General features: G+C 44.4%; 1 protein-coding gene across 4 annotated transcripts in view; it reads left to right on the top strand.

Moving 5' to 3' along the window:
- Window positions 1-11783, top strand: part of shank2b (SH3 and multiple ankyrin repeat domains 2b) — a 93070-nt gene that overhangs the window by 45415 nt on the left and 35872 nt on the right. For 2 of the 4 annotated variants that reach the window (XM_077022201.1, XM_077022200.1), the window contains 4 exons: window positions 1981-2138; window positions 2462-2575; window positions 7724-7795; window positions 11061-11142. In XM_077022201.1, the coding sequence (XP_076878316.1) occupies window positions 1981-2138; window positions 2462-2575; window positions 7724-7795; window positions 11061-11142 (426 nt within the window). The remainder of the gene's footprint in view (window positions 1-1980; window positions 2139-2461; window positions 2576-7723; window positions 7796-11060; window positions 11143-11783) is intronic. The other 2 variants (XM_077022203.1, XM_077022204.1) reach the window with 1 other exon arrangement.

The following is an 11783-nucleotide window of genomic DNA, read 5'->3' as shown; positions in this document are numbered from 1 at the left end:
TGAGCAACTCTTGCAGAAATTCATATATTCCAGAGCCAGTTTTCAAATCTTTGGATTTTTTTGCCTGTGCCATAGTCTGCTGAGCTGCTGCTACAGACCTCTAGTTTTCACTGTTCTAGTTTCACTGTTCCAACTTTGATTTTCTTGTTTGAGGAGAGGGAAAGAAGAGGGTGAATAGGGAATGAGATAACTGAGTAGAGGAGAGGAGGAGAGGAGGAGAGGAGAGAGAGAGAGAGAGGGGGAGAGAGGGAGAGGAGAGGACAGGAAAACGCAGGCCAAGTGATAGTGTAGGTGAGGAGAGTGATGGAGTGATAGAGCACAAATTAACTGGAGGGAAACTGTGAGAAAGGCAGAAGCAAAGGAGAGAGAGAGAGAGAGGGAGATGGAGGGAGAGGGAGGGAGCAGTAGACGGACAGAAAGAGGACGTCCTGTCTATCTTCTGTCATCAGTGACAGTTTTGTCAGAATTATGTCTCCGAAACTTAAAACTATGATTACTGTTCACCAACACGTCTGCTGACCCTCCAGTGACCATAATCCCACGTTGACGTGTCGTGCAATAGCCTCTCAGTACTTTTGTTTTATGAGGAAGGGAATCATCTTGCACTAATGTCTTGTGGTGAACACTTACGTAGCACTGATGAAAAACTGACCCATGAAAAAAGTGTGAAAAGGATGTGGAAAAAGGTGTGAGAAAAGTGAACTTTTTTGTAATTAGCCCTCACTCTGTGTTCTAGCACTTGCCATCTTCACATGAAAATGTGAAAAACATGACCACACATTAACACCGTAGTGCTTATAGGTACAGTGGACATCCTGACGTCCTGTTTATTCACTGGAAGTTAGAGGTGCTGTTATGAAACCAGGCTAACCTGGGCATGCTCTGCTTGCTCCTACAGTTAGCTGAAGCATCGTCTTTGCCTTTGACATTGGGTTGTCTCCCAGCACGAGACTTATTAAAGCAGAAGTCATGTAGAGGGCAAGTGTAGGCACTTTGTCCCAATTTCCCCTGCTCCTATAGGCTGGAGGGGCCCCTTAGCAGGGGGCGGGGCCTTTTTGTAAGGGATTGGGTCAAATCATAGATGGAAAGGAGGTCAATTGCATAATCGACCCGATTAGCCTTTATTGGCTTCATGGCTGTTATAAAGACATGAAGCAGTTTTAAATGTTGCAGCAAACCACTGAATGAGATCTCATCTAACCTCCTAAACACCATCCACACACACACACACACACACACACACACACACACACACACACACACACACACACACACACACACACACACACACACACACACACAGAAGAGAGTTTCTGTAGGTTCAAATGCATTCTTGTTAAAGCCAGGAATAATGCTGTTTAAGAAATATGTAGATAGAACATTATGTTCAGAATGTGCGCTCAGCTGTGGATGTCCACGCACTGGTATAGCCCAGTTTCTCTCTTGCTTCATATTCAGGTCATGTCCCTTCTGTTCTCACTGCCAGCCTCATCGGGACGTTGTAAATACCTTATAAAGTCTGCATTTATCTCCATTAAGAGTTTGTTTTAGAGAAGAGCACGCTGTTAGTGGCACTAGCGTGGTGTGCCTTAGGATGCCTGAGGATGACTCAGTGTTCTTCTCAGGAGGTGATGTTTATTTTGTTGGTACACAATTTAATTATGTGGTGCGGGCAATAATTGATTTAGCCAAAGCCCGCTGGTGTTCCAATCACACTGGCGCTCAGAAGCTTGGCACTAAAGGAATTGGAAACAAATCCTTCACAATTTTAGTCCAGCAGGGGGAGCTGTTTTACCACTGATGCTGCTTTATTCCTTTTTTTTTCTCTTCAGCCATTGATTTATTTGTACTGATTAGTCCCTCTGCTGACTGTGGCATTATAGTGGTTCTGTATTATACTTATTTAATGAGCAGCTAGTCAGGCGGCTTTGGTTTGTCATGCAGATGGAGTGATGGTGCTTTCTTCTGCTTCCTCCGTAGCCCCCGTCCGAGCCGAGACGCCTTCTCTGCTGTAGATACTCCGGCCTCCAAACGCAAGCTGTGCAGTGGCGTTCCCGGGAGGCACTATGTGGTGGTGAAGTCCTATCAGCCACAAGCAGAGGGCGAAATTGCTCTGTACAAGAATGATAGAGTTAAAGGTACGGTAAGCGGGTCTACCCCTGGTGGTGGTGGTGGTGCAGGGGTGGGATATAGTCTACACACATACACATTACTAATGCTTTGTGCTTCATGTAGTAAATCCTTAAGCCAAATATCCACACTCATAAAATCTTATTGTGTACAAATATTTAAGAGACTTTGAACTATCAAAAGTATGAAAAAACATATATTCTCTAAAAACCTGTGGCATGCAGGGTGGTGTTCAGCTAAAAGAATAACCCATCACACTCACAGGATTGGATGGGTTAATACTGGTGTGTGAGTGTCGTGTTGTGGCTCTGATTGGAGCTCTTTCCTACAGTTCTCAGTACGGGTGAAGGTGGATTTTGGGAAGGCAGCGCTCGAGGGAACGTGGGATGGTTCCCTGCAGAGTGCGTGGAGGACATCCCCAACAAACCCAGTGAGGACCGACCCTGTAAGTCTCACACACACACACACACACACACACACACACACACACACACACACACACACACACACACACACACACACACACACACACACACACACAGGTGTTGAGGGCAGTATGCTAACCTTGTGACACTCTTTCACACACATCTTAACACACGTGTAACCTTCCACCCCTCTCCTCTTCACTCTTCTGCTGTATCCAGCACCTCTTGCAGTCTGGGGGCCATACTAGGCTATTAGTTCAGTTGGCATTCAGCACTATAGGCTGTTCAGTTGGCATTCAGCACTGTAGGCTGTTCAGTTAGCATTCAGCACTATAGGCTGTTCAGTTGGCATTCAGCACTGTAGGCTGTTCAGTTAGCATTCAGCACTATAAGCTGTTCAGTTAGCATTCAGCACTATAGGCTGTTCAGTTGGCATTCAGCACTATAGGCTGTTCAGTTAGCATTCAGCACTATAAGCTGTTCAGTTAGCATTCAGCACTGTAGGCTGTTTAGTTGGCATTCAGCACTATAAGCTGTTCAGTTAGCATTCAGCACTATAGGCTGTTCAGTTGGCATTCAGCACTATAGGCTGTTCAGTTAGCATTCAGCACTATAAGCTGTTCAGTTAGCATTCAGCACTGTAGGCTGTTCAGTTGGCATTCAGCACTATAGGCTGTTCAGTTAGCATTCAGCACTGTAAGGCTGTTCAGTTAGCATTCAGCACTACAGGCTGTTCAGTTAGCATTCAGCACTATAGGCTGTTCAGTTGGTATTCAGCACTATCTGAGTCACGATTTGACCAACACCAACACTAACACCTCTCAAATGGCAGTGAAAGCCTGCTACGAAGTGGACATATCTCTTAAAACACCAGGGTTAAGAAGGGTTCATAATTATCATAAGTATCACCTTCATCATCATCATCATCATCGTCACATTCCTCATCATCACCCTCATCATCATTCTCATCATTACCATCATCATCGTCAATATCAGTAGCAAATGATGAAACATTAACAGTGGTCCCAATCTTTGTTTACACATAAGTTTAGAGCTGTTGGTGTGTGAGAGAGATTGTTAGTGCTGTATGTGTGTATGTGTTAGTATGGAGTGTGTGTGTAGGAATGTGTTAGCATGATGTGGGTATGTTGTATGTAATGTAGAGTATAAAGTGTGGGCTTGTGTGGGAGTATGTGTAAGTATGGTCTGTGTGTGTGTGTGTGTGTGTGTGTGTGTATATGTTAGCATGGTGTATTGCGTGTTAGCATGGAGTGGTGTGTGAGCTTGTGTGTTAATATCGTTTGTGTGTGTGTGTGTGTGTGTGTAATAATGTGTGTATGCAGTGATGTCAGTACTCTAATCTTACCACTTTTTTCGGTAACGAGTAATATAACGCGCTACTATTTCCAGTCCAGTAATCAGATTAAAGTTACTTATCCAAATAACTGTGCGTTACTATTTTTATTTTCCTTAGTAAAAATATATATTTTATCTTTCTTCTTGGCTCAGTTCTACTTTTGCGCTCGACTCTGCACGCTGCGCGCGACCCTGTGAAAGCGCGAGCACGTTTTACAAGTCATTTTTTGCAGTGTCCTCCCGAAACGATATGTGGTAGTATAAAGAAACACCCCTCAAAAACAGGGGAAGGAACATTTACCTGAAGAATTTTAATGTTGCTTTGTGTTCCACGTTTGAAAAGTGCTGGAATTTTGACTAGTAGCCTACTTTAAAATGCTTGAAATTTCGTTTCACAAGCTGTTTGACAGAACAGTTCACTTGTATTACGTTTACAAATAAATTTACAAATAATACCGCGCAGCTACACAAACGTAATGTCAGGAGATACTGTAGCGACTACTACTACTCCTCACGGCGAGTCTTGCCCTTTAAGTGACACTGGGGGGGCGACGCGCGCCAACGTTGCGTTATCAATAAAGTTTTCCCTCCTCTGGATTTTTGGATTAAGCAGTTTCTGCCTCGGTTACCGAACCTACTTCAATACATTGTTACTGTTAAAAATGCACTTCCAATAAAGTGAGTATTGGAAAAATTTATTTTGCTGCTGAATGTAACTATTAAAGTAACTTGTAATCTAACGTAGTTACTTTTAAAATCAAGTAATCAGTAACGTAACTAAGTTACTTTTAAAAGGAGTAATCTGTAATCAGTAATCGGATTACTTTTTCAAGGTAACTTAGCCATCACTGTGTGTATGTATGTGTTAGTATGGTGTGTGTATGTTGTATGTAATGTAGAGTATATACAGTGTGGGCTTGTGTGGGAGTGTTGAGTGTGTGTGCATTGGTATAGTGTGTGGAAGGTGTGTTTGCATAGATTGTGCTGAGTGTATATATATTGATCGTGTGGTTCAGTGTATGGTGTATGGTGTTTGTTTTGTCACGTATGTCACATGGAGTGTTTTTGTGTTTTGGTTTGTCCTGTAGATTGTGTTTGTTTTTTGGTTTGTCCTGTAAAGAGAGTTTGTGTTTTGCTGTCATACGGAATGTGTTTGTGTCTTGAACATGTATCCCATCACTGCATTCCCTGTGGTTAGTTTGGGCCAAATGACAGCTTTTCACATCACTTTTTGTTTTTTTTTGTGTGTGTGTGTGTGTGTGTGTGTGTGTTTGAGTTAAATTGGGCCCTAGTCTGGTAATTGGGCCCCTTGTCAGTGCTACTGGTTAGACGTTCATTTCAAACACGCTCCTCATTCCAACCTCCAGAAGTCCATCTTCTAGAAGTCCATCTTCCTCTCTGTTGGGTCCCACCTCACATCCTACCGTCCCAGCTGCACACGTCTCCACTCGACCACTCATGTGCAGAGTCTCCTGGGATTCCATTGTGATGTCACAGTGGGCCGTGTGCTTCCCAGTGTTCTGATACCACCCAGAGAGGAGGAACAGAGCGTGATTGGATGCTGCATTTGACTCCCTTTGACTTGGAATCTAGGACACAGATCAACTAAAGCAGTAGATTTGTCTCCATTGCAGGTTTTTCTGATTCAGATGTGTCTGATAAAGCGAATGTGTCCCTTTTGCGTGACATACAGCAGTCTGCTTACATAGCATTTTTTCTCAGCATGTGCAGTGTTGGAGAATCGGGGTATCTAGGGTAATCTGCCATTCATTTGGTCCTTACAAATGCACACAGAAGACTTTTTTTATTTCTGGCTCTATTCTGCAGCACGTTGCTGTCCGTTGTGTACAGTACATCATCATACAGTGTGTTTGCACTTGTAACAAACTGTAGTGTTGCAAAATTCTGCCCATGGCAGCTTGTTGTAGACAGATCGGGAGTCGTGGCAAACAGCAGCTGTGATTGGTTGAGAGGCTCTGGCCCCGGTGACTCACTGGCTAAGCAGTGAGAGGGGCGGGCTGAGTCAGCTTTGCGACTGTAACCGTGGTTGTTTTCCAGAGGATGTGCCTTTTACTTGCTGGTACAACATGTGGTTCTGCCTGATGTTGGGTGTTTATTATGAAATGCTAATCATTGTGATTCCACAAATGTGTATATTGTGTTACCGTAATATATGCGCAATGAATTAGAATCTGTATTTTGAACGTTTCTGGATCTGTTTATATAAACGTGTCAGTGGTGCATCATATGAGATTCGTCCATCACTACAAACAGGAAGATATGTGAGTTCAATGTCCATTCAAGGTGGAAGCGTTGTAGATTTAGCTGCTGAGTTACGAGGCTGTTGACAGTTAGATGTAGGTTGTGTTAGCTGTAGGCTCTGTTATCTGTACATTCAGTTGGTTGCAGGTTATGGTAGCCCAATTGTTCTGATAACCCACGGGCTCTTTTAGGCCTTGGGTGTGTAAGCCCACAGGTTCTGTTAGTGTTGTGCAAGGAATGTGAAGGTGTTTGCAGAGCTTATGTGATCTCCACACGTGTGCAGGTGTTTGGGGAGCTGACGTGATCTCCACACGTGTGCAGGTGTTTGGGGAGCTGACGTGATCTCCACACGTGTGCAGGTGTTTGGGGAACTGACGTGACATGCACACATTTGCAGTTGGTTGGGGGACTTGACATGACATGATCACGTGTGCAGGTGTTTGGGGGAGTTGACGTAACCTCCACGTGTGCTGACGTTACTTCCACACGCGTCTTGTAGGGGGAACTAAAGCTGATGTGGCTTCTTGGCTTCCCCAGGACGAGAAGCTTATATCCGGTCTTACATTAAAAAATGACACTTACAGTGTCCTTTGAGAGAATCAGCATTGTGTACATTGTATTAGCAGCAGTTATTAGTTTGGTTAAGGAAATAAAATGAGCGATAATAAATAATGAGAGCAATCAGTTATAACGCATTTATGTTTGTTACATAATGTACCACCAACCCTATTTGTGATTGAACTGTACTGCCAAAAACTGCTCGACGCTACTGACGAATGGTCCAGCAACCTTTAGCTGCTACACCCATGACGGCACCGTAGTGGAGTATTGCACAGCTACTCTGAATAGGCTCTGTGCTGCCATGGCGTTCCGAGTGCTCCCGTGGCGTTCCGAGCGCTCCCGTGACATTCCGAGCGCTCCCGTGGCGTTCCGAGCGCTCCCGTGACATTCCGAGCGCTCCCGTGGCGTTCCGAGCGCTCCCGTGACATTCCGAGCGCTCCCGTGGCGTTCCGAGCGCTCCCGTGACATTCCAAGCGATTCTGTCACTGCTGCTCGCTTTAGAATAGCACCCTCTCCGTGCTGCCGTCTCTTCAACCTTTCAGAGCCACTCTCATGCACATTCCTGATTGATACATTTCCATGGAAACATGCTCTACACTGTACAACCCTGTTGCTAAGGAGTGGGCCTTAGCAAGATTTTTTTTCCTTTTTGTACCTTCCCTTTGCGTCTCTCTTTTCTCCCTCTCTCTCACACACACTCTGTGTCTTTCTCTCTCATACAGCCAGGAGAACAGCGCGTACGAGAGGGTCTCAGTGCTCTGACTCTCACGTCTCCCGACAATGATGCAGGCAGTTAGTTCGCACGTGCGTGCAGGTTTAAAGGAGTGAAAAAGTTTCGGGGCTATGTGGAGCTAAGCTAGGGAGGCAGGGTTGGAGAGAGAGAGAGAAAGAGAGAGAGAGGGGGAGGGAGAGAAAGAGAAAAACACAGAGAGAGAGAGAGAGAGTGCTTACACCATCTTTTGTTTTGGGGGATTGTTTCCTGCAATTAGCTCTGGGCTCCAAGGCAGCAGGAGGCCGGATGGATGAAACGCCCAGATCCAGGAAGAAGGTTCATTTTGGAGGTACTGGAGATGTTTGTGACAACTTTGGTTTCTAAATATGTACTTTGATTTTGAATAGAGCATTGCAGACCCTGTAGGGTTTATATATATATATATATATATATATATATATATATATATATATATATATATATATATATATATATATATATATATATATTTATATTTATATATAAGAGCCTATTGCCATAGCGTCAAATGTGTTTTTTGATGTGCACTCAAGCGTGCGTGTTATGTGTGTGTGCATGTAAGAAACTCGCTCCTCATATATTACATTCTCGCTGCTGGACTGCCGGATGATACGAAGCTTGAAAATCATGAAAATCTGCAAAGTGGCTTGAAGATGTATCAGCTTTGCATTTTTACTAAAGCGCAAATATCCAGTAATGTTAAGAATGCACAAACACTGCTCATGCTAATGCTTCTGCTAATGGTGTTTAAAGTGGTGTTTGAATGTAGTGCGTTGTGCACGTGTGCAGTCCTCTCTGGGCTGCAGGTGCTCTGCTTGAGAGCTGATAGTTGTTCGGAGTTGTTGAAGGCATCGCTGTTACATCTCCTGACCTTCAGAGCTTTGTCACAGTGCTTTCTGCAGTTTGGCAAAGTGCATCTTCTCACTCTCACGTCTACCGATTAGCTTATCGGCTTCCATCCTGCGTAGTGAGATCTAAATGAGAAAAGAGCTGGGTGGGATTGTTTTTTAACTGAGATATTTAGAGGGTATTTTGCACTAGTGTATTGCACAAGTCGTGTATGATTTGAGCTGCTGAAAAATGACTGATGTGTCACACTCTGATGAATTACACTGCACCGTATTACCAGTGTGCTGGTTGTGTATTACCTGTGAGGTGTGTTTAAGTTCTCGTTTCATGATGGTGTTGTATTGTATATGAAGCAGCTGGCTAGCGTCTGGCCAGAAGAGAATGAGGGCCTGGAGGCAGAGAGCTAGCTAGATGAGTCTGTGTCGCTGCCTCTCTTTAACTGCCATTACTGTTGGCACCTCAGTGCTTTTCTACTGGAGTATGAACAAGGACATACTTGTGTGTTGGGTGTGTGTGTGTGTGTGTTGAGTGTGTGCATATCTGGCATGTATTTAGCTGGCATGCCTGTGTATCTGGAGTATGTGTACGTGTGTGTGTGTGTGTAGAAAAGAGCAGCGGCCTCAGAAAATGTCAGGGTGTTTCATTAGAGAGAGAGAGAGAGAGAGAGAGAAAGAGAGAGGGAGAGAGATGGAGAGAGGGAGGGAGATAGAGAGAGAGAGATAGAGAGAGAGAGAGACATTTGCTGACTGCTGAAACTGCCAGCTTTAAGTAAAAGTGCCGTTAATATTTATTTGGTGGTAAACAACCAGCCGTGTAGAGAACCCTCCTCTATTCAGTATTCTATTTGGGATAAATGCTGCTTTGATTTCTAAACACTTAAAATGAGACCCGAGTTAAACTGATTATTAATAATAATGGGCCATGTCAATCATCAACATGCCTTCATGAACCTGTTCCATGCTTACATCTGATCATCCACTGTGATATTTTATTTGTGTCTAGTGCAAAACACCCCAAATTAACTGACACATGACATGACCATGACGGTGGCCGTGGTGCGGTGCGGTGCGGTGCGGAGGGCGAGGGTTAAGAAGGAACTGGGACGGCAGACTCCTGGCCTTCGCCATCACGCACATGTCATAACGTTTGCACAACAAAGCAGCATTGAGGCTGTGACTTTAACAGCTGAGCAGTGAGTGGGATGGAGGGGAAAGTGTTGAATCCCACGCAGCTTCCTGACAGCAACGGAGAGCGGCAGACATGAGAGCGGCTCCAGGACCAGGTAGGCCGTGCAGTCTAGGGCCGCACACCCGCCAGGCGCCGCACGACCCACAACTCCACGCCACTGAGCGCCACCCCAGGAAGCCATGAAGTAGCAGCCTGATCCTAAATGGTGTTTACTGCAGCACAAGAGGATGATTACATGTATCCACTGAAATTATTATAGTTTTCTTCTGCATATTACATAATATGCGTTCACCTAGATCGGTGATCATTCTTGTTGCTTTGTTCTTGTTGTATGTTCAGTTCATTTCGCCCAGTGCAACACTGGGACTTCATATAGGCCTAGATTTGTTTTCTGAGTGCAGATCACATGTGCGCTTAATTGATTCAAGGAACTGAGAAATTGGACTGGATTGCTAACCAAAAAACAGGGACAAGACAGTGTAAAAGGCCATCCCAGTGAGTGGGAATAGTGAACAGTGAATGTATTCGCTGGAGGAAAGTAGTTTCAGGTGTGTTCTTGCTCCCAAATGTCTGTTATCACAAAACAATGAAGTGTGCCATTAGAACTCTCAGCTGGCAGTGTGTGGCCTTCATGACAGCTTTGTGTTCAATTTCAGCAACAGTGTGTGTGCCCAGCAGGAAGGCAGTGTGCCTCTCATTTGCTTCCCAAACACCTGAACTTATATGAACCTGCTTCCGTAACAGAGGACGTTGGCACCCAGTGTAAGGGCTCCCTGGAGGAGTGTTGTTTTTTCCGACATAGACACTCACACAGCCTTTCTCATTCTGTGTGGCCCAGGGGTCATTTCATAAGCTACTCCCCTGATTGCATTACCTCTGCTTCTGCAGCCTCTGGTCGATATGTGGCTAACCTGAAACCAGCCCTCTGTCTGGCCCTGAACCCCCCTCCTATCCCCATGAGTGTATTTGTGCCTGTGGTCAACACTGATGGTAAATCAGTCAGTATGTGGTGCTGAGCACTGTAATGATGCACTGCTTCTTATCAGTTCGAGGGTTAGCTCAGTGTTGTGACTTATATTGCAGAAGCTGCTTGTGGTTCCTGGTCAAAAGCATTTTGTTCTTATAGCCCAGTTAGTATGGGATCATCACTGTATGATTCAGCTATCTGCAGGGATGACTGCTGGGATACAATGACATATGGCGCACAGTTTGACCAATTTGTGAGCAGAAGGATTTTTTAATTCCCCTGAGATTTCGGCTGTAGCTGGAAGACCATTCTCTGCATGATCTTTTTTTTCTTTTAGTCTTTCTTTCCATCTCATTTCCTTTAAGCTTGTGGTAAAGCTAAATAATAACATGTCGGTGATGACAATGATCGTAGTGGTAGTGATGATGACCATATTACCAAGCATGTAGACACTTTGGTTAAGGAGCTCACACGTCTGGCATGAGTTCTCTGCAATGTGCTGGTAGCTCTGGAACATTAAGCTATTTTGCTGGAGAGAAGCAAACATGAAGGTCTTGGCTTAACCCTGCAGATGCCCGGGCGGATCGATCTGAACGACGGAAGCTATTTCGCCACTACACCGTGGGCTCGTATGACAGCTTCGATGCATCAAGGTAGGCCTGAGTATCCTTCTACTTCTGACTGTGGATAAGGGTTCCGTATACCACAGCGTAGCTTTAAACTTACATAGCCTAGTTCAAGAGGAACACTTTGTCTTTAGACACCCTACAGGAGCAGTTTTTATTATTATTATTATTATTGTCAAAGTACATTAGTTAATTTGGAAATATAGTCTGTATATGTAATGGGAGATTTTATTTTGCCAGTGTTTCTGTTTCAGGTTAAAATGTTTTGGTTTTAAACCGTTTCTGCTCCAGCAATATCCGTGGCGAGGTGCTTTCCCTGTGTTACCATTCATTCATGCTCTTTGAGGAGCTTTAAAAAGATTTTGTTTCTTTGAATGCATTTAATCCTCACTTCACTTTTCTCTTCAATTACAATATTGAAATTGTTCCAAAGGGGCAATGCTTTTGTCACTTTTGAAATTGAACACCAGTTTTTCAGGATGTCTGGAGAGGCTCTTTAAGCAATTATTCATGGCCTACAACCCATCAGACAACCTCACCCTGGCTGTCCTTACCTTACGCTCTACAGCAGCTTCGGCACATCTCATTCATCTGCCATGACACGGCTGTGCATTTATCTCTGCATCAAAGCATTCATTTCTGTTACAACGTGTCTTCCAATTTCTTCT

Source organism: Brachyhypopomus gauderio, chromosome 11 (genome assembly GCF_052324685.1).
Source record: "Brachyhypopomus gauderio isolate BG-103 chromosome 11, BGAUD_0.2, whole genome shotgun sequence".
In the NCBI taxonomy this organism is placed as follows: domain Eukaryota; kingdom Metazoa; phylum Chordata; class Actinopteri; order Gymnotiformes; family Hypopomidae; genus Brachyhypopomus; species Brachyhypopomus gauderio.
Note: the sequence above shows the minus strand (reverse complement) of the source record. Positions and strands in the feature narration are given on the sequence as shown.